The sequence below is a fragment of the Barbus barbus genome (assembly GCF_936440315.1).
Source record: "Barbus barbus genome assembly, chromosome: 2".
In the NCBI taxonomy this organism is placed as follows: domain Eukaryota; kingdom Metazoa; phylum Chordata; class Actinopteri; order Cypriniformes; family Cyprinidae; genus Barbus; species Barbus barbus.
In genome coordinates, this window is record NC_136730.1 from 21904813 (window position 1) to 21926015 (window position 21203).

The 21203-nt window shown below is 38.9% G+C and overlaps 1 protein-coding gene across 4 annotated transcripts in view; it reads left to right on the plus strand.

The window, feature by feature from the left end:
* The first annotated feature begins 60 nt into the window (after positions 1 to 60).
* The window catches only part of LOC306877482 (chromodomain-helicase-DNA-binding protein 9-like), a 60294-nt gene continuing 39151 nt past the window's right edge, over positions 61 to 21203 (plus strand). For all 4 annotated transcript variants that reach the window (XM_079429248.1, XM_079429249.1, XM_079429250.1 and 1 more), the window contains exons 1-2: positions 61 to 162; positions 8593 to 10264. In XM_079429248.1, coding sequence (XP_079285374.1) covers positions 8726 to 10264 — 1539 coding nt within the window. In that variant the 5' untranslated portion in view covers positions 61 to 162; positions 8593 to 8725. The remainder of the gene's footprint in view (positions 163 to 8592; positions 10265 to 21203) is intronic.

Genomic DNA, 21203 nt, shown 5'->3' on the forward strand with positions numbered 1-21203 from the left:
AGGACGTAACACATATGCAAATGTACGTTTATCATCGTCCTACGTCAGCAGCGCTGGAACCGCTGAGGTCGCGCAGCCGCGATATTAACTACGACAAAAACTTCGCTATTCTATCTCTCCGTAAATGATCGCGCTGTCACCGCGGGATTTGGCTTCGTTTGGGTAAGTTCGTTTATTTGTTTCCTCTCCTAGACTAAATATAATGTAGATGGTTAGAGAGTGCTGAAACTCAGGTGGCTGTCAGTCCTGATGAGAGAGAGAGAGAGAGAGAGAGAGAGAGAGAGAGAGACACTGAAGGGAATCCCAGTCTGGATGAAGCAAACACTCGTAGCATCTGAGCTCAGGTAGACTGTCACGATATGAGCTCCACGTGAAAGACGAGACACGGACAGCACTGTGTTTCCAGCGAACGGTGGTTCTGAACTAACAGCGACCGAGCGCACCTCAGAAAACAGACCAGATCGACGTCTCCGGACGAACGTAACAGCAAAATAACAGTTTGTATATCAAGGATTATAACGTTCCTTCGCTGTCGTGACCAAATATGTGGAGGACACACGTTTAAAGTTGGAAATGCTGTGCTTTCAAGGCTGAAGCGCGCGTGCCAGGTGATGTTCTGGAAGGGACAGTGATTTAATTTGTACTGGAGTGTAGTTTCATACAGGTAATCTGTGAAGACAGAGGTAGGATTACACGCTTGGCCACTGGAAGATGGTATTAAGTAATATTAACTCATAAACATGCTGAGGTTTCTGACCCACACACAAAGTACTGTGGTAATACCATGGTATCATGATATATGGGCGATTCTTCAATTAGGCACTTTTGTCTACTTTGAGAGCTTGAAACATTCTCAAATTATGTTTTTAAACATTGATCACATTTACTGGAGTATCGATTTGATTAAGGCCTTACCAATAGCTAATACTGGCATTGTTTTGGAGATGAATATCGAATACTGTATTTTTAACTTAAATAAATGGCTAGTTTATGAATTCAAATGTTCAAATAATGACATGTCATTGACTCTCAGATCAAAACCTAATAATACATCCTTTAAAATTATATAACAAAATAAATTCAATTTTTTTTTCAGAATAAACCCAGTTGACAAAAAACTCCTCCTAACTGGAGAATCACCCGCATATGTGTTTGTGTTGAATATTATGATGTTCAAGTAAATTTACAGAAAACCAGCAAGTGTCATTGTACTTTATTGTTTGTGGGACCTCCAGAGCTCAGTTAGATGTTCTTCTGTTCAACAGTGTTTTTGTTTCTGCTTATATATATATATATATATATATATATATACATACATACATACATATATACATATATACATATATATATATATATATATATATATATAAAACTCACTTTAGTTACATAGACCGCAGCGATCATGTGCTCTAATGCTCTGCATTCCTGGGGAACCCAACAGGTTTTCTTCAGAAACACGAGGCATGTATGTTTCACTGGACCGCTAGTTTAAAATCTGCAAATATTCATTGTTAGTTTCAGCTCCGTAAACAGATCTGTATGTGATAGGTTTGTATGACTGTGTGCATATTAGTTCTGCCCGTAGTTTCAAACCACAGGTTGAGTATGTAAAGTCTGGCCCGGGAAGATGCTGGGACTCCAGAGAGTGTTGCTTGCATTTAGCCTTCAAAATGTGCAGATAGATCACCTTGAGTGCATTGAAGTGGGTTATTCACACAGACCATGTACAACACCTTTTTTATGTTTCTACTTTTGACTTGACATGGCAAGTCAAATGCAGTGCCTGTGATGTGTGTCTATTGCTGGTTACATAAAAACAATTAAAAAAACAGATGGACGCAAGAAAGCATCCTGTGTGAATGACCCCTAAGTCACTTTGGATAAAAATGTCTATAAGTGCATTGCTCACATAAAAGGAAACATTAAACACTGAATTATATGTATATGGAGTGTTTTTTGTTTTGTTTTGTAATATAGGGCAAGGCGTGATGTGCCGTAAAGCAGAATCAACTGCTGCGAGCAGGAAGTGTTGGAATTTAGAGATGCACTTCAGCTCCAAAAACAATAAATACCTCGACGGCCATTTCCATCTGAAGTGCTGTTGAACTTACATCAGGAAGCAAAATGTCACTCAGTGATGAGTCAATGGAAGCTCCAGCAGGGACAGGATAATTTGAGCCCACATACATTTTCCTCTGCTTGAAAAAAAAAGATCTATGAGCATCATGAGTCATGATGAGATAGAAAATAATTGAAGTACTTTTCCATTAGATCAAGAGAAAATCTTGTTCAGCCAGCTTTACATAAATTAATTTATACATCATCTAAGAACTGCATCTGGTACGTTGTCAGTGGCTGGTACAGAATGTGTTTATTTTATGTATTTTCTAACTCTTTTTATTATCGTGGTATGCCCTGTGCCTTTTTGTGCACCAGCAAGCAGTTGTTTCTTTCTGCTTCTCTTTGTAAGGAGTGGCTTTCGTCATTCCTTAATGGAAACAAGTTCATTATTTGTACACTGTTATGTAAGATCTTACGTATGGTCCCCCTTTATGTTTAGAAGTATGCTAAGAATAGAGAAAGGTTTGTTGAACAGGACCACACTCATCTTGAATTGCATCAGCAAGACCTGGCTATGAACTGTAATTACCAGTATACGTTTGTTTTGCATGTATTAGTCCTTTATAAAAGTTATTCTAGGACTAGACTTGTTCGTATGCTGGAAGAAATAAGTGAAGTCTTTTAAAAAACATTTAAAAATTTTTAAAATTTAAAACATTTTATTGTTCTTAAAGAGATCAATCCCTCCTCATGGCACAAGACGTTAAAGCTTGCATAAAAAGACAAGAAAGCTATATCTTCCTTCTGTTGTTCCACTTTTGATGTGGAAGTCGTTGAAACTTCACTCGCCACCTGTTGTGTGGCTGTGCTGTGGGAAAATTAATCACTAAAAAAAGAGGTTACTTGATAGGGGTGGTCCAGGATCAGCTTCACTCATCCAGAAAAAACCCTGACCGTAGTCAAATACAGTTCGGAAACTGGTCTCAGGTCTCTGGCACCTGGCAACCTCTACCTGCTCTTTAGATGAGTCAGATTCTAGCATAAATGACTTGGCTTCTGTCACAGGGCAGTTTCACAACGGAAATGGGTTGACGTGTGCAGTCCAAGACAAGCAGCACTGACACCCAACTAAGCCTCATCTTGTTGAAGTCATGCACTCTCACTGGCACGACAAAAGCCAGTGGATTAGATTTGTGAAACGCATTTAATCACATCATTGACTCATATTAGTGACTCTTTCATTAACCAGGAATGTAAGACATGTTGCAGAAATGCAGATCGAATTGGATATTGTAGGTTACTCTGTGAAAGAGACTTGTGTAAGATAGACTCTGTGAAGAGTGTGTGTTGGGGGAGGGGTCGCAGTGTTTTTCAGTAGTAGGAAGTTGCACGTGTTAATGCTTGTATAGATAGTCTCAGGCCATTAGCTGTGCACGGCAGGGCTCTTATCAGCGTGTCTTTCAGCTGTGAACTGATGCAGTTTCTAGAAGACACCTCTGGCCTCTCTTCTCAAGAGAAATGTTTCTGGCCTGATGCTTCTGCTTGGAGGCTGGTCGATGTAAATCAGTCCTCACAGCCAAACAGGCTGATCAAAACTGGTAGGCTAGCTGGGTTTGGAAGGTTGGCAATGAGTGTTTACATAAATCTGTTTTGGGTCTGTTGTGTCTGTGCCACAATGTTTCATAAGAGCCACCGGTAATCTATTGCTACAGCAGTAGGGCTGCCTTATGGGGAAGTCGTGGCCTAATGGTTAGAGAGTCGGACTCGTAATCGAAAGGTTGCGGGTTCGAGTCCCCGGCCGGCAGGGATTGTAGGTGGGGGGAGTGAATGTACAGCGCTCTCTCCACCCTCAATACCACGACTGAGGTGCCCTTGAGCAAGGCACCGAACCCCCAATTGCTCCCCGGGCGCCGCAGCATGGCTGCCCGGGTGTGTGTTCACGGTGTGTGTGTGTGTGTGTGCATTTGTTCACTACTCACTGCTGTGTGTGTGCACTTGGATGGGTTAAACGCAGAGCACCAATTTCGAGTATGGGTCACCATACTTGACAATACGTCACGACTTACTTACTTACTTACTTATTATTGTTATTATTATTATTATTTATTTTTTTAAATGATTATTTATTTTTCATTGATATTGTAATCATAAATATGGATCTCCATCATTAGAATTTATATTAAAATATCTGTATTTTATGTCATTGCATGCTGTTTTCTTAAAGGGTTCATCGGATGCAAAATTCACTTTACAAGTTGTTTGAACGTAAATGTGTGTTGGAAGTGTGTATACACATCCATCCTACAATGATAAAAATCCACCGAGTGGTTTTTATAAAATTCCCTTTCTCAAATCAGGCTGTTCTGAGAGCCCTGTCAGAATGACGAAGTTCTGGACAGGCCCCTCCCACGATAGTTGATTGACAAGGCCGTCTTACCTTAGATCTGCCCTGAGTGAGCTGTCATCCATTCACCATTGTGTCGACTCCGGTGCAGGGGAAGACAAGATGTCTCCGATTAAGTGATTGAGTTGTTTTGTTGGTGGGTGTAATAATGAATAAAGCAGTCGCCAGTTACTCCTGATATCTGAGCTGCTGAAGACACAGAGGATTAACGTTACTTTTGCTTTGAAGTGAATGCGCCGATCCCCGATCTGCCTAAATGCGTCTATGTTTGCGCGAATCATTCGTGATCCAGCTTCATCTATAGAAGAAGTGAGTATAAGGTTTTTTATGAATTCACTCTTTTTATGAATCTTTGCAAATCGCCTTTCCTAATAATGTGCTAGTTAGCTAGTTTCGTGGCTGAAGTTTAAAATCTGCTCGTCACTCCAACTTGTGGAAAATGGGCATCCGATGACCCCTTTAATGTAGTGTACACACCGAAAATTAAATGAGAACTGCATTTTTTACAATTTTATACAGTATACCCCTCAAAGGTTTGGGCTTTTTTAAAGAAATCTTATCTTATTCTATACCAATATCAAAGCTGCATTATTTGATCAAAAATGGTTAATAGTAATATTATGATTTATTATTACTACAATAAAAATAAGTTCTATTTTAATATTTAAAACTGTAATTTATTGCTGTGATGGCATTGCTGAATTTTCAACAGTCATTATGCCAGTCTTCAGAGTCACATGATAATTCAGAAATCAGTTTGATATGCTGGTTCGATGCTAAAGAAACATTCCTCATTATCAGTGTTGAAAACATCTTAATATTGTTGTAGAAACCTTTGTACGTTATTTCAAGGTTCTTTGAATAGAAGTTCAAAAGAAAAGCTTTTAGCCTATTTGAAATAGAAGTAATTTGGAACATAATAAATGTCTTTACTGTCACCTGTAATGTGTCGTTGTTGAATAAACTTTTTTTTTTTTTTTTTAAACATTTAAAAAAAAACATGACCCCAAACTTTTGAACAGTGCTGTACATCACTAAATCAAGCCAGTGACTAATTGGTCAACTTCACAAACAAAATGGTACGATTTTGAATAAATATACAGGAGGCAAGCAATGTGGCAATACTAGAAATTCCTTTATAATAACTGAGGTTGACACTCACTGCATGTTTACTCAGTCTGATTGTTTGAGCCCTGCAGTTCAGCACAAGTCAACTTACTGTCCGCAAGCATTGCATGTTGGGCTTTACTATATGTATGTTACAGTGTTGAGAATTCAAGATAATTCTAAATTACCACTGATCCTTGTCACTTTGTTTATAAACATGTTGTAAAATTAAAACCACAGTGGAATGCAGTAAATGGAATTGTCTAATCAACACTTTTCAGAATTAGGCTACTTAAAGCAGCTACTGTAATTTATTATTTTCTTTCCAATTAATTATGCGGCTCTACTTAAGACTTCAAAAATCTGTAAGGAACAGTGAAATGCAGAAAGCTTGTCTCACTTGTAGTCTGATATCAGTTTCATCTAGATGACTTCACATGACAGTAAGCCTTAATTACAATGTGCCTGCCCAAATGCTTCCTGGTTTGAGACAGGTGTACTACTTGCAAAACAGTACACTAAAGCCAGCCCTAGATAATGGGAGGTGCCCTGTAATTTTGAACACTGGTGACAGACGCAGTTATGGCTGCATATGATTCAAAATCCCCACAGAGCTGTTAGTTTGCTGTTGATATGAGATAAGGCTCATGTTTGAGTTGTTTTTTTTCTTCTTTGAATGCTACTGCCCAGAGGACTGACCCTTACTTCGTGTTTTCTTTCTTTCTTTTTAAAAGTTAAAACCAATATAAAATAGCTGTTACAGTCAATTTCAAATGATCTTGTAGTCTAGATGTGGAGCGATAACTCTAGTTTGTGTTATGCTTTCTTTTCTAGCGATTGAATATAGTCTGTGTTGGTGTGTTAGTTGAATTATTGTAGATTTAATGGAAGTAAAAAAGGTTGAAACCACAGAGTGGTATTGTAGTAATGGACCATGTCTAGGTTTCTGTTCACTGCCATTTTGTTTATCTGTGTGTGTTGTGAGTCATCAGGTCGTGACTGACCTCCTCCACAGCCGGTGTTGGTCAAGACAGCCTGTATCTCTCTCACCCTTTCTGTCTGGTTGTGTGTGTGTGTGTGTGCGTGCGTGAAAAGGAATGAGTTGTATGTGTGTCCCACTTTGCTCGAGTCACTCCTGTCGCTGTCCTCCTGACTAGGAATTGGCAAAGAAATACGCCGTTCCCACTGACTCTCTCTCTTATCCATAGCTGAGGGAAGTCGGAGGGGAGTGTGAAGCACCTGGTTTTTGTCTAGTGCTGAAAGCTCTTCAGCTGTTGTGCTTGCTGTAATGCCTGTTTCTGAGTTCCACTAATGGTGCCAAATGTTCCCCAGGCATTCCTTCCCCTTTCACCTCTCTCAAGCCTCAGGGTGTTGGAAGAGTTTATTGCCAGAGTCTGACTTAAGGAGATGGGTATGTTAAAAGAGCATCAATGCAGTATTGTATCTTGTAATGGAGTGATGTAACGTCGGGTTTGTATTTAAAGTATGACATCACATGCTCAGTGCTACTCCTTTTGTGCTGAGATTTCTGCTACTCCTTATCACTTTGCTGCTGAGTTTATCCTGCATTCAGTTCTATTTTGGCAAGTTGTAATTCTCAGCTTCTTATTAGGAAAAGTTTAATAGAACAACATTTGATTGTGAACTTCCTACTTGGAAACGCTGACTTTGCAGAGATGTGGGTGTATGACGTCATATGATTGTTGTGAAACCCAAGGAGAGGTACACAGTTGAGGATAAACCTTCACTTTTAAAGAAATAAATTGATCATTGCGTCAACATTCTTGTATAAATTATGATCAAATTTCCTTAGCAAACATTTCCAATAACATGGAATATAAAACAGTACATTATATTATGTGTGGATAATCGTTTCTGCCAAAACAAACGCTAGCATTGCCATTTTGTTTCTGCATACATCACCTAACGAAATGGCAATCTGTTGTTTGATTGATTGAAGATGTCAGATGTCAATCCGACTTTGCTTTGAGTTGCTGTAATTCACATATACACATTTAAACAAGCTTATATTTTTGATTACATTGAGATGTGTTGGAAAGGCCTTTTATGCAGACAGGCAGGCTTATTGACAAGGGTGGAAGAACACTTAATTTCCCAGAATGTGGGTGTGGCCAATTTAATGTAAATTCACACTTGAAATTGATTTGAAGCAATTTCTCAAATACTGAATTGTGCCAGTCATGCTTGTAAGTGAACTGTGTTCTGTATTAAAGGGATAATTCAACTAAAAATTTTAATTCTGTCATTAATTACTCGCCCTCATCGTTTAGCTTTATCTTCAGAACACAAATGAGGATATTTTTGAAATCCAAGAGCTTTCTGACCATGCAAAGACGCAACTACAACGTTCAAGGCCCAGAAAGGTAGTAAGAACATTGTTAAAGTAGTCCATGCAACAGTATGCATCGTGGTACTCTTGTGAATGCGTGTCAAAGACTGACACAAAAGAAAATAAATTGTGGAATAAAGTTATTTTTGTTTTCTCTGAGCACAGAAAGTATTCTCGTACCTTCATAACATTAGTTAAAACACTGATGTCACATGGACTATTTTAACGATGTCCTTACTACCTTTCTGTACCTTGAACATGTCTGTTGCATTGCTGCCTATGCAGGGTCAGAAAGCGCTTGGATTTCATTAGAAATATCTTCATTTGTATTTTGAAGATAGGCGAAGTTCTTACAGGTTTGGATTGAATGGGTTTGGAACTTGAGGGTGAGTAATTAATGACAGAATTTTCATTTTGGGATGAACTAACCCTTTAAAACCTAAAGACACTCTGAATGCTGTAAGTCAAATTTGGCTTATAGTTATTAGGAAAGCACAGAGAATTATGAAATGATGTTGAAACATTGTTTTTAGATTCAAACCGGTTTTAAAATAAAAGTTTTAATTAATTATCTAATCAATAAAGTATGCAGAATGTTATTAAAATAGTTCTGAATCCCAAGTGTTTTGCATATCTGAAGTAATGTGTTATTTTGTTTCTCTTTTTCTAGACTGTAGCCCTTCTTGGTGATGGACACACAGCGGTTCAACAAACTCTGACAGTCTTTAGCGCCCTATTGCATTCAGCAGTCCTGTCGTATGGGCCGCTGAGGGGGCAGACACTTAATGCACTGAACTCAAACAATGACCGACCCCATCATGGACTTCTTTGATGACCCTAGCATATTTGGGGGAGGGCTTGACAGCTTAGTCCAGGATGATCCAGGGTTTACCCCTGGTTCTGTGTCCTTGGATGATGAACTTCACCTGGGTCCTAGTTTGGAGACTCTTCAGGTGGATGCAGGGTCCAGATCTTCTACCATCCAACATGGGTTACCCTACAACCAACCTGTGGGGCATTTTGACACTATGAAGGCACAGACCTCAATGGAACAGTCCTTTCCTGGTCCAGAAGGAGGTGGCAACAACAGAAGAGCATTTTTACCACAGCAGCAATCATTTCAAGGGCATACTATGAACCAAGTGCCCCAGACCAATGGACTGTTTCTTCACAACAGCCCCATGTGGGGAAACCATGATCAAAAAGGGAATAACTATCATCAGCACAATCAACACCATCAACAAATTCATCATCAACAACTTCAACATAAACAATTTCAGCAGCAACAACCGTTTCAGCAGCATCAAGCTCAACATCAGCAGTACAGTCAGCAACATCAACATCTACAGCATAGACAGCACAGCCTCAGTCAACACCCAATCTCAAACCAGCTGCAGCTCCCTCACCAACAAATAGCCCATCAAGGCTTGCATCATATTGGCAAGACCTATCAGGAACATACAGGTTTTTACTATGATGGCAACGTCCGTCAAAATCATTCCCAACACGGCCACCATAACTCGCTCAGTGTGGAGGGTAGTCCCTTTCACTCTACGGTTGAGGCCTCAATGATGCCTTTGTCGTCTCAACAACACACTGGCTTTCAAATATCCCAGGGGGTCCAAGGTTTTACTACAGGTCCAAGGTTGGAAGACAGTGACCTGGCCTTCCCTGTCCAGTCTTCTCCTGCAACCCATTCTTTCCCAGCTGACTCAGTTAGCCACACTTCATCCTATCCTACTGCTCATTATACTCTGACTGGTCAGCCTCCCCCTATAGTAAATGCAACCCAGTCTTACTCCTCTGCCACAGTCTCTATGACAACCTCTTCAACGGTCATTCCATCATCAGATTCAAACCTTTTGGATACTGGTTGCCCTTTCCTGTCTAATTCTGGAATGGAACATCAGCAGCAACGAGTCCAAATACCAGGCAGTCCGGCACAACGGTGCCCCTTAAATAGCTCAAAATCAAACCAGGATCCCTTCAGCTCTTCTAAGGTGTTCCCAGATGGTCTGAACTCATTTGGTGCAGACTGTCCATTCTCTACGGCAGAGCAAAGGAACCATGATGTGGCTGGGCCTTTGGTTACAAACCAGAGCAGCAGTAATGGGTTTCAGGCACTGGAAGAGGTCTTGCTTGGACAGCAACACGGTCACAGACTTGACCTGGTTGATGCTCCTGACCTTTTAGGGGATGAGCTGTTGCCTCAGCTAGAGGCACTAGACCAGGAAGAGAACTCCAATCGCTCTTGGGTAAATGAAGGACTAGAGAGTGACCAAGAAGAGGACAAGAAGGACGAAGAAGGCATGGAGGATGTGCCAATGGTTTACAACATACAGGTGAGAGAATCTGTTCTCAGATCTTTTCCAAAGGTTTTTTACATTCTTTGATGGCTTTAAAAGTTCAGTGCTGGGATGTTGGAGTAAATCAGAGATTACAGCTTTGAACTCTTAGTTTCAATTATCGGGTCTGCAGAGCTGATGTTGAAGGGAAGTGAATGATATGCAACAGAGTTTTTGTGGTTGTTGTTGGTTTATCTCCATTAGGAAATGTACAAGTTAATGACATGGATGAGAGAGAAATGAAATGACCACTGGAATGTTTCCAAGCAGACAACAGACTACTTTGACAACAGGCTATATTGTAGTGTTCAGCTGAACTGAAAGAGAAAGGACAAGACAGACAGGCTCCATTAAATAATTCACAGCTCCTCCTGTCCAGGGCCTACAGACAGGAACTGTAGCAGCCGATTAGGAGTTGCAGTAGTGTTTTGGACTTACTGGGGCTAAGCGTACTTAAGGCTTTAACAAGATGTGGGTCAGGCCAACCGTAGGATAGCGGGAGGTGCACTCCGGCTGGCTAGAGTGGGTCTGGCTTGTGGTTTTTCTGTCTGCGTGTGTTCATGTGAGATTAGTGTTTCTGTGTGAGTGCAGGCAGAAGGGAGATGTTGATAATAAGGTTTTCTGAGGGAAATGGAGAACGAGAGAGAGGGAAAAGACCAAGAGTGCTGTCTAGTCTGTGATTGCAAGCAGCTGGCAGTGCTTTCAGCAGTACTGCCTGACAGTGTCAACTCTTTCTCTTTCGCTGTCTGTCTCTCTCTCTCTCTCGTGATGCAGGAACATCAGTCTTTCCCCTCAGCTCTTTGCTGCTGACACAGGGAGTTGAGGCTCAGTGATTCAGCTGCCACACACACACACGCTCGCACACACACACACACGCACGCACGCAATCGTGAACTCTTTCCACCAGTTCTGCTGGGCACACGGAGTGCTCTCCTTGTCAGACATGTGTGCACAAATAACACCTACCCAAATACAGATTATGAGTTGCCAGTGCTCTTGTTTTTCCACACTTTGTGTGTCAGTAGAGGGTTTGACTGTAATATATTTTACAATATCGATTATTGGCCAATAGAAGAATTTTTTGCTGTATTGTCAATGTTGGATATATAGAGATTAGTATATTTTATTGTGCATAATCATTTCCAGTTTTAGATTCCCTTTGCCCTCAACACTCATTTAAAGTAATCTTTAAAAAGGCTAATAACACAATTGCATGAGATCTTTAACAGATCTCAAAATGAATATCCATTGAGTTGTGATATATTTTGTGTATTTATTTAGACAAAATATTATTGACATTTAAAATTGGCCATTTATTGGTTATTGCTCATAACATGAAAATAAATATCGGATTGGCCCTGAATTGTAGTAGCCTATTGGTGCATCAAGCTAATGGTGTAGATTATAATACAACTCAACTAGACTTTGTGTAGATAATGAAAGCCAAAGCAAATGAGATGGATTGTTATCTTCTCCTTTATCCAATCTGTCTGTCCTCACAGATCCTTATTTAAAGCAGAGGCAGGATGTGGATCAGGGTTCATATCGTGTGACTTCCTGTAGTGAGTGTGTTTGTGTTGCAGTGTCTGTCTGCATTTATGTGTGTGTGTGTGTGTGTCTGAGCGAGAGAGAGAGAGATGAGCCATTCATGTGCACTGGGCTGTGGAAAGCCAACAGATGTATAATGCGAGGCAGTCCCAGGGTAAAAGAGAGAGATGCACTCGACCTTCTCTCTCTCCCTGAGGGACTCGTGGGCGAGTTTGTGCTTTAATGTCTTTCTAAGCCTCTGGACCACGAGGGGTTGGTGTTTCAATACTGAAACTTGACTTCTTCACCTATATGTTACTTTAGCTGCAGTAGAGGGGAATGACTGTTTTTGTGTGTGGTTTACTTGGGTTAAATGCTTGTAGAAAGTACAAGATCATGGTTGAACATGTTCAGACTGAATCAAGTTACATACTTGGGAACTTTCTATCACGCTACTGCAAAGATACCGCTCCATCATGTAATGCATGTAAAGGCCAACTCAGCCCCCAAATACAGAAATAAAACCCCATTAGACTCTTACATGACAACAAAAACTGTACACATGTCTGTACTTTTACACAGGTATTTTCCTTAGGTTAGATCTGTTATGTTAAAAAAGGGGCATTTTCACAACAGTCTATGGGAAATGTCATATCATATCTTCACATTCTGATGAACCTTTCTTGTGATATGAATCAATATGAAATAATATTGTGTAAGCTGCTCTGTTGAGCAAAATTTAAAATGTTGAAGATGGTTAAATAAATAAACTGCCATTTAGATATGACAGTTTGAGAATCAGTGTAGGTAAAATGTGAAAAACGGTTTGGATCGAGTGACAGGGCAAAGCAGTGGTGGTCACAGTGTTACAGGGTGGTGTGATAGCGTGAGGGCCCAAGAGAGCGAGCGAGACCGGCTGACGGCATGAACAGAGCCCCTTTGTGCTGCTGCTTTCTTTGTGCAGAATGAACATTCAGCAACATAGATGCAAATACCAATCCACATCACTCACATTCACACACAAACCCCCCAACCTACTGTCTGGATGGGATCCAGATGATGGATCTGTTTTTAAAGGGGTCATAATATTTCATTTTTTTTTATTTTTTTTTAATAGGCTATATCTTCTATCTTCTTTCAGACTCTTGGAAGTAAATAGGTTATTTTATGCTGTACATTTATCTTCTATCTAAATGACTTCTTTACACGTGAAATGAGTATTAACTTCTAACTATGAATTGCGGGTTTGTTGTTGTGTCCAATCAAGGTTAGCAGAAGTTGCTGGTAGATGCTGCAGCTACACATTATGGCTGCATAGAGAATCTTTCTCCACTGATGGCCAAAAATATTTGTTTATTTGGACAAAATGCATTACATTACATTTCAAAAGTCTAGGATCTGTACCATTTTTTTTTTTAAGAAATTAGCAGAGTACTTGTATTCAGCAATGATGCATTTAATTGATCAAAGGTGACAGTAAAAGTATGCATGATGTTACAAAACTTTTTATTCATGCAAGTATCCTGAAATAAATAGGTTCTAAAAAATATTAGCACAACTGTTTTAAATTGATAACTAATTAGTTAATTGATAATAAGAAATGTGTTTTGAGCACGTTTCAGTTTTCCCACTTTCCCTCACTTTCCTTTGCTTAAATGGCTTGTAAAAGCACCGTGCACATTTTACTTACACTTTTTTACATATTTGGCATCAATTGCTTGAATTCAATTCAAGCAACAACAAAATACAACATAAAACATAACTTTTATTAACAAAACAAATAAAAATACACCATGCTATATGCCTAATATAAAATAACAACTGAAAATCAGTAAAGACTGAGGAACAAATAATTATAAAACGCAGAACGTTTATTAGCGATTAAGAAAGTTTGGAGGCACGGACTGCATACACCTTGATGTAAAATAATGGGGAAAATATCACAGTTTAAATAACATAAAAATCAGCAAATACTGTGGAACCAAATAAATGAGAAACAAATGTTAAAAAACCTTCCAATATCACCTTAGATAAATGGCTGGTCAACAGGCTTTTCAAAATCTGAAATATTTTTAAAACCGGCGCTTTTAGATTTCGTTTTGAAACTCTTCTGCCATCGTCTTGTCTGTCACCTCACTCTTCTTATCTGTCAGCTCGCCTCACTCTCCTCACGTGAGAAATGAAATCTAATCTGTGATGCGCGACTGTCGTTCGTTCTGTGTGCTGCATTGAGCAGCCGCGTTCAGTTTTAATTGTAATGTCTGTTTTCTAACTGCGCTAAATGATTTGATTACTATTAAAAAAATCTAAATTACAGTGAGGGACGGTGCCGCAAGTGACGTAACCGGTGTTGCGGCTTAACACCGGTATCACCGCCAACACCGTCTATCGCAGCAAGCCTACTGAAAATTCAGCTTTGCCATCACAGGAATACATTGTATTTTAAAATATATACAAATAGAAAACTGCTATTTTAAAATGCAATAAAATATCACAATATTACCGTTTTTTTTACAATGTTTTTGATCAAAAGGCTTGTGATGTTGTTGGTTTCTGGGTCTCTAATTTAAATCATTTTTTGTACCCTCTTCAAAAAGGTACAAAAGCTTTCTCTGGGTCGGTACCTTTTTGAAAGGTACACCTTTGTACCTAAAGGGTTCCTACTGGTACCTCGTACTCTACATATTGGTAACCAAAATGTACAAAATTGTACTTTTTGAAAAGGTACTCAGTGAAAGCTTTTGTACCTTTTTTCTGAGAGTGTATATGTACACAATTATAATAATTTAGATTATTTACAATTTAGTGACATTTACATTATTGACATTTCCAGTGCAGATTAATCAAGCTTTTGTGATGCTGCTTAAGGCCAAAGTATACTTCACTTTTTACACGTATGCGAGGGACAGCATACAGTGCGTGTGATGTGAATTTCATCATCAGAATAGTACTGTACGCGCACCGCCAGATTTTTTTTAACTGCACGTACAAAGTACGTCGCACATGTGCATTTAACTCTCTTGCAGTAATTAGTTTATCTGCAAAATGGCAACCCTGTCGTGAAGGTATCAATTCACAAGGTAGCCGAAGAAAAACTGCATAAACAGAACAAACCGGAATGCGGTTTAGCTACAGCGACAATAGAGACCTACATAGACGAGAGATTGTGCGAAGAGGTTAGAAAATATCCTCATTTGTACAAGTGTAGCATGAAAGAATGCGAAGATATTTATATGGGTTTTAACTTGTGGCGAGAGATTGCACAAACACTGGCCAGGAGGCAAGGAGAGGAATTGCAATTGTACACGTAAAAAAAAGTATACTTTGGCCTTTAATTTTCTATTTTTCAGATTTATTCATTGTTTGTGTCTGTGTGGAGAAAACCAAGGGAAAAAGATACAGGTGTCTTAATGCAAAAGTGAAAATGGCTAAAGTTTGTCTACCGCCTCCCCAATAACCAATGTGGTGTGAAGTACGGTGTGTGTGTGTGTGTGTGTGTGTGTGCTTTTGCTTGCAGGCCTCCTACCATGTGCCGTGTGAATGCGCTGTGTGAGTAAAACCGGTCTGTGTGTGTTCATCCGCCTCTTTGTGTGAGTGCATGCCTGTGCGTGGCCAACTTGCTTTGCTGCTTCCTGACCCTGCGTCTGTGAGGTTTATATAACTGAGCCGGTCTGTCAGGCAGAGCCTCCAACCAGCACCGTAACCTGACACCTGATCACCTCCCGCTGTATGTCTGAGTCTTGAGTGCTTGTGCCCCCCATCTGTGTGTGGAAGTGTCTCGAACCCATTTTCCTTCACCTAGTTCAGTTCGGTATGCATGTGCATTCGTTTCTATTGTCTGCCACTAGCCGACTACCACAGATGGACATTCCCTCATTCAACCAGTCTGACAGCTCTGTTTCTCCCTAGAGCACTGATCTAAGGTCAGCATCGAATGACGGGTGACGTCAGGTTCACTGATCTGGGGAGGGACATGAGGGGTTAAAGGTAAACAGGAAGGGTTTCTGGTAGCATTTCTATAGATAGGTGGACTTTGCTGTGCAGCGGAAGGGGAGGGAGGACAGGAAAGGAAGAGGGAGGACGTCGAAAGAGGGGGAGGGGTTAGTCGAGTCATAAGAAAAAAAAAGCATGTGGGAAGTTTGCCAGGCCAAACTACACAGTAGGTCTCTATCTCAAGCCCTTTTTTACTTTGTTGTTCTCACTTTGCATGTGTTTGTAAGTGTTTGGTGTATGTGTGGTGATCACTTCAGTCTGGAGATTAACACGCTTGGACTTTGGGATCAGAGACTTTGTGTGTGTGAGTGTGTCTTTGAGCTAGCCGGCCATTTTCTCAGCTCACGCGAGGGGGGGCGGGGGGTTAGAGGAATGTCAGGAGTTCAGGGCGATGACACTGTCTGAAATCCTGCTGGATCTTTTTAACCCTCTACACACACACACACGCAGGATACACAGGGAGATTAACAGGTGTGGGATGTTGTTTTTGAGCTGGAAAATGCTTGTTTTATCTTTCTAGAGCTGTAGTGTTTGCAGTTTGGAGGAGAAGTGTTTGATTTGGTTACTGTTTGTTTATGTTTGGCCTGGAGATGGTCTTTGGTTTCTGATTGGTCAGTAGATAAACAGGAGCCTCAGGTAAAAGCCATGGCAGTTCATCAGTTGAGCGACCGTTGGCTGGGTTTGTTTACAGAAAGAACATGGTTGTTTCACAACCATGTTCTCCTTAAAAATCCAAAGGGCTGATATATCTGAGAGGAATTGAGTGCATTTCCTTTAATCATTTACATATTTTTTGCTCACTTACATTAAATTACTGTGGTGAGAAAAAAAAAAAAAGATTTTACAGTATAAGCTGTATGTCATGGAATTTGGGAAATTTTGGATGAATAAATCAAAAGTCGGGCTGCACCATTAAATTGCAGTATGGACTAGTGTCTTTTAATATTAAAGTGCAAAAAGACTGCTATTTAAATATAAAGTCTGCATGAATGAGAGAGGCAGTTTTGTCGTCTTCACATGCTCAAGCATATGTGATGCTCATGGTGTTTTCTGTCTGCCATCTCTTATGAGAACACTGCACATAAACTTCTCACATCTCTAGAGCTACTCTAAAAGTTAATTTCATGAGTTTCATTTGATTAAAGTTATCCTATACACACAGACACTCTGACTTCATGATAGCTCATCAAAATAAATGTTTGGCTTGATTTGAAGTAATTGTGACAGAGATGTCACTATTGTACACTAGACTTTACTTCTCATAGTAATAATAATAATAATGATAATAATATTAAATAGTCATAATACTGCTACTAATAACAATAATACAATTATTGAAACTTTATGGAATATCACAATTTTTTTTCTTCCATATTTGAATATTATCAGCAAATGTCTGTTGTGCTACACTGTTGGTCAGAAACTAGAAGGAATTATGACATTTTAATTTGATTACATTTGAAAAATAATCAAATTGTTTTATGCCTTCATTTGGTTAGCACTGTTCCAGAAACAATTAAAACAGACAACATAGAATTACTGAAAAAATAAAAAATTTCATAGGCCCTAATATTGAAAGATTTTTAATAAATTATTTAATGTTAACGTTTTATGAATGCAGTTGGTTAAACATGCTTTTGATATGCTCTATTTACTAACTTTTACTAGTTACTAACATTTATTTTAACCATTCAAATAAAATTTGAGAAAAAAAAAAAGTATGCATGTTTTAGATACGAGGGTGAGTGGGGGGGGCTAAACAGTGTAGAACACAGGTTTCATATATGGCTCTCCCAACTTTTTTCTTTAGTCACTAGGGGTGGGAGAAAAAATCGATTCACCTAACTATCACGATTCTTTTTAAAACGATTTAGAAAAATCGATTGGTTTATCAGAATCGATTTATATTTAATTATTTTAATTTCCTAAGAGGTGGTGCGGAGAAGTTGCCACTTTCATTCCAACAGAGAGTGAAATGTATAGGTGTGTTCGACTTGGAGCAGGACCGTGCAGACGATCAGCGTATGACATCAAAGTACCACGAGAGCGATTCGAAAGCATGTGGAGCCGTCTGCTCTCTGTAGCTCTCGGGGTGCTTTGATGTCATACAAGGATCGTTCTGCGTGCGCAGTGCCGCTGCATTAGATGACGTTGTGTACATTTCAAGACGGCGTGAGAAATGGAGGCAGAGAATCAGACCTCTTCGAGAATTCTTTCTGCACCTTCACGTTTTGAATCCCAAGTGTGGAAACACTTTGGATTTTACACACTGCCGGGAAAACTTGACTAAACATGACTAAAACGGTATGCAAAATAACATAGCGCGTTATTTCAGAAAGTATTTTTTCTACTCATTTTGTTGAACATTGGACTATTATATTCATGTGCAAGTTCAGGGTTTGGTACTTGAAAGTTTAATGGTTCAATGTACTTTAAAATATACACTGTTTATGTGTATGCTCCTGAAATATAAGTTCAGATAGATGTGATGCATTGTTTTGTTAATATGACTCATCATATAGGTTACAGTCTTGGTACAGAACGGTATGATCAAGTATTTTCCATTGTCTAGTCTTTAACAAGCAAACAAAAATCACAATAAATTGTAATATGGAATTGCAATAGTTATATAATCGTAATACTCAATTATTGCAATATATTGAATCGGCACACAAGTATCTTTTTTCCTGGGTTCCTCATGGCCTCATCTAGCTGTCTGTCTGTCTGTCTCTTGTTCTATCTGTTCTAACACATATTGAAGAAAATGGTCTGTTATTGTCAGATACTGATCATCAAATAGTTAAACACTGTGCAATAAATTGGTCTGGCCTAATTCATACTTGCAGGGCGTTTTTATTTTGTATTTATTTATTTGTTTGGTATAACCCTGCAGTGAGCAGAGTGGTGTAGACTGAGACTGGGTGATGATGTTAATCCTCTGAGGCAGATTAGGTCACCCAATCAAACTCTGAACCTGTACTACCCACACACATGAGCACTAGATTCCAGTATACTTTATGTTGGGGAAGTCACAGCAGTCTTCATGATTAGTCATGCATATTTAGTTGATGTAATAGTTAGTGTAACCTTGAAGGGGTGGTTCACCCAAAAGTGAAAATTCCGTCATTTACTCACCCTCATGTTGATACGAGTGAATGTAGGTATACAGTGGTGTGAAAAAGTGTTGGCCCCCTTCCTGATTTTTTATTTTATTGCATGTTTGTCACACTTTAATGTTTCAGATCATCAACAAAAATTTAAATACTAATCAAAGATAGCACAAGTAAACACAACATGCAGTTTTTAAATTAAGGTTTTTAAATTTGTTTGACGATCTGAAACAAAGTGTGACAAACATGCAAAAAAATAAAAAAATCTGGAAGGGGGCCAACACTTTTTCACACCACTGTGCATACAGTGTGTGTTTGAGCATGCCTGCATCATTGTACCACAATACTGAATGTATATTCTCATTTGTGAGTGTATGTGCATTGTGTTTTGTTGTGTTTTGTTGTGTGTGTGTGTGTGTTTTAGAGGGGTTTGGTGTGTTCTGTATGGGTCATTAATAGCCGTCGTGTTTAATGGGTTCAGGAAACCAATGCTACACATCAGGCCTTCCTTCATTAATCCTCTCTCTCTCCATCCCTCCATCTCTATCTGCTGTACTCCACATTAGTCTGCAGTCTAGTCCTAATTATGGATTCTAAACTCTCTCTCTCAGGTCCTGACAGTGTAATTCATTTTCACCTAAGCAGGACACAGATTTTAGGTTGTGGCCAGGGATATCATTACAGTGTTAGGCTGTAAGAGTTCTAGATGAAAGTGAGAAAACTTGTGTGTGTGAAAGTGTGATATTTAACAAGGTTTCGAAGAAAGTGCTTTGTATGAGAAACTGTTAAACACAGAGGATGTTCATTATCAATAGCAAAAGGAACTGGCTGTTAAGTATATTTGTACATTTTTCTTGACTGTGCGAAAGTTACCTCCATGACGCTGGGGTTTTGTGGGTGTTTGTTAGGGTGTTGCAAATGCCAAGGAGTATTTTTAGCATTTTGCTACCTGGGTTTGAGGTAATAATGGGTACCGAAACCCCATATTAAATGGACCCCGGGGCTAAATTATGAAATGATTGGATGAACATTATATGGTCCTGAGACTTCCGATAGACCACTTTAATTATTGACTGCTATCAGAATGTGAAGAGACTTTCAACCAATATGAGAAAAATGTTTCTGGAAAAAAAATGTAATTAACTTTAATTAGTGACGATGGCGGAGAGAAATTTTTAGAAGTCTAGTTACACTTTAGATCTGTTAGATTCACCCAATTATATTTTCAATTTTGGCTTTGAAGTATCATGAAAAGATATTTGAGGTAAACAACTATCCCTAGTTTGAGGGGAATGCTTATTGGTCCAATTTAAAATGGCACGCCACAGGATATTTTGGCGATTAGATGTTTCTTTGAAAGTCCCTTCAATGTACAACCATTCAATAGTTTGGGGTCGGCAAGATTAAAAGAGATAGACAGATAAAACTTCTATATAAATTATTAATTTTATTCATTAAGGAAGCATTAAATTCATCAAAACTAGGTAACATTAAAAATTGTTGATCAGATTTAAAATGTTCAAGATGCTGTTCTTTTGAATTCTCAATTTATCACAGAATCCTGAAAAAAAAATGTATCATGGTTTCCACAAAAATATTTAGCAGCACACCTAGGGATACACCGATATGAAAATTTGGGCCGATACTGATAAACGATAATCCTTTATATTTTAAAGCCAATAACCGATACGTTGGCCTATAAGTCTAAATCCAAATTATAATATCATTTTTGAGAGCCTGATTACAAAAAGGTCTCATCATTAAAAGCCACGTCCCAAACACCTCAACATAAGCAGCCTAGTTTGAACAGTGTACGTCTAAAAAATAATTTTACTCTCCTTTTACCAAATTTCCTCATAAAAAAAGTCTTACAAATAAAATAATGTATAAATAATGGAAACAAGTCAATGGACATCACTTGCGTGTAAAGAATCAAAATGCATGCGCCATAAATCAATAAACTGGAATAGCCTCTGAGTGGACAATAATGAAATGATTTTAATTACTAAACCATATTGTTGATGAAAATAATAAGAGAAAAATTAAATTGGTGGTTATTATTAATAATGCACCAATAATTTTGAAAAAGTAACAAATGAATACCTCTGTTTTATACAGCAGCATTGCTGTTGGAGCTGCGTGCGCTGTAGCTGAAGAGCTGAATGAACACCAGTAAACTGAAGCGCTTGTTACTTCAGTTACGGGGTTTAATTTAGTTTAGTGTATTTATACAGGGACAATGCACAACAAAAGGGTTGTGCCAGAGTTAGCTATAAAGCTCATTTGCATCTGCAGTCCCTACAATA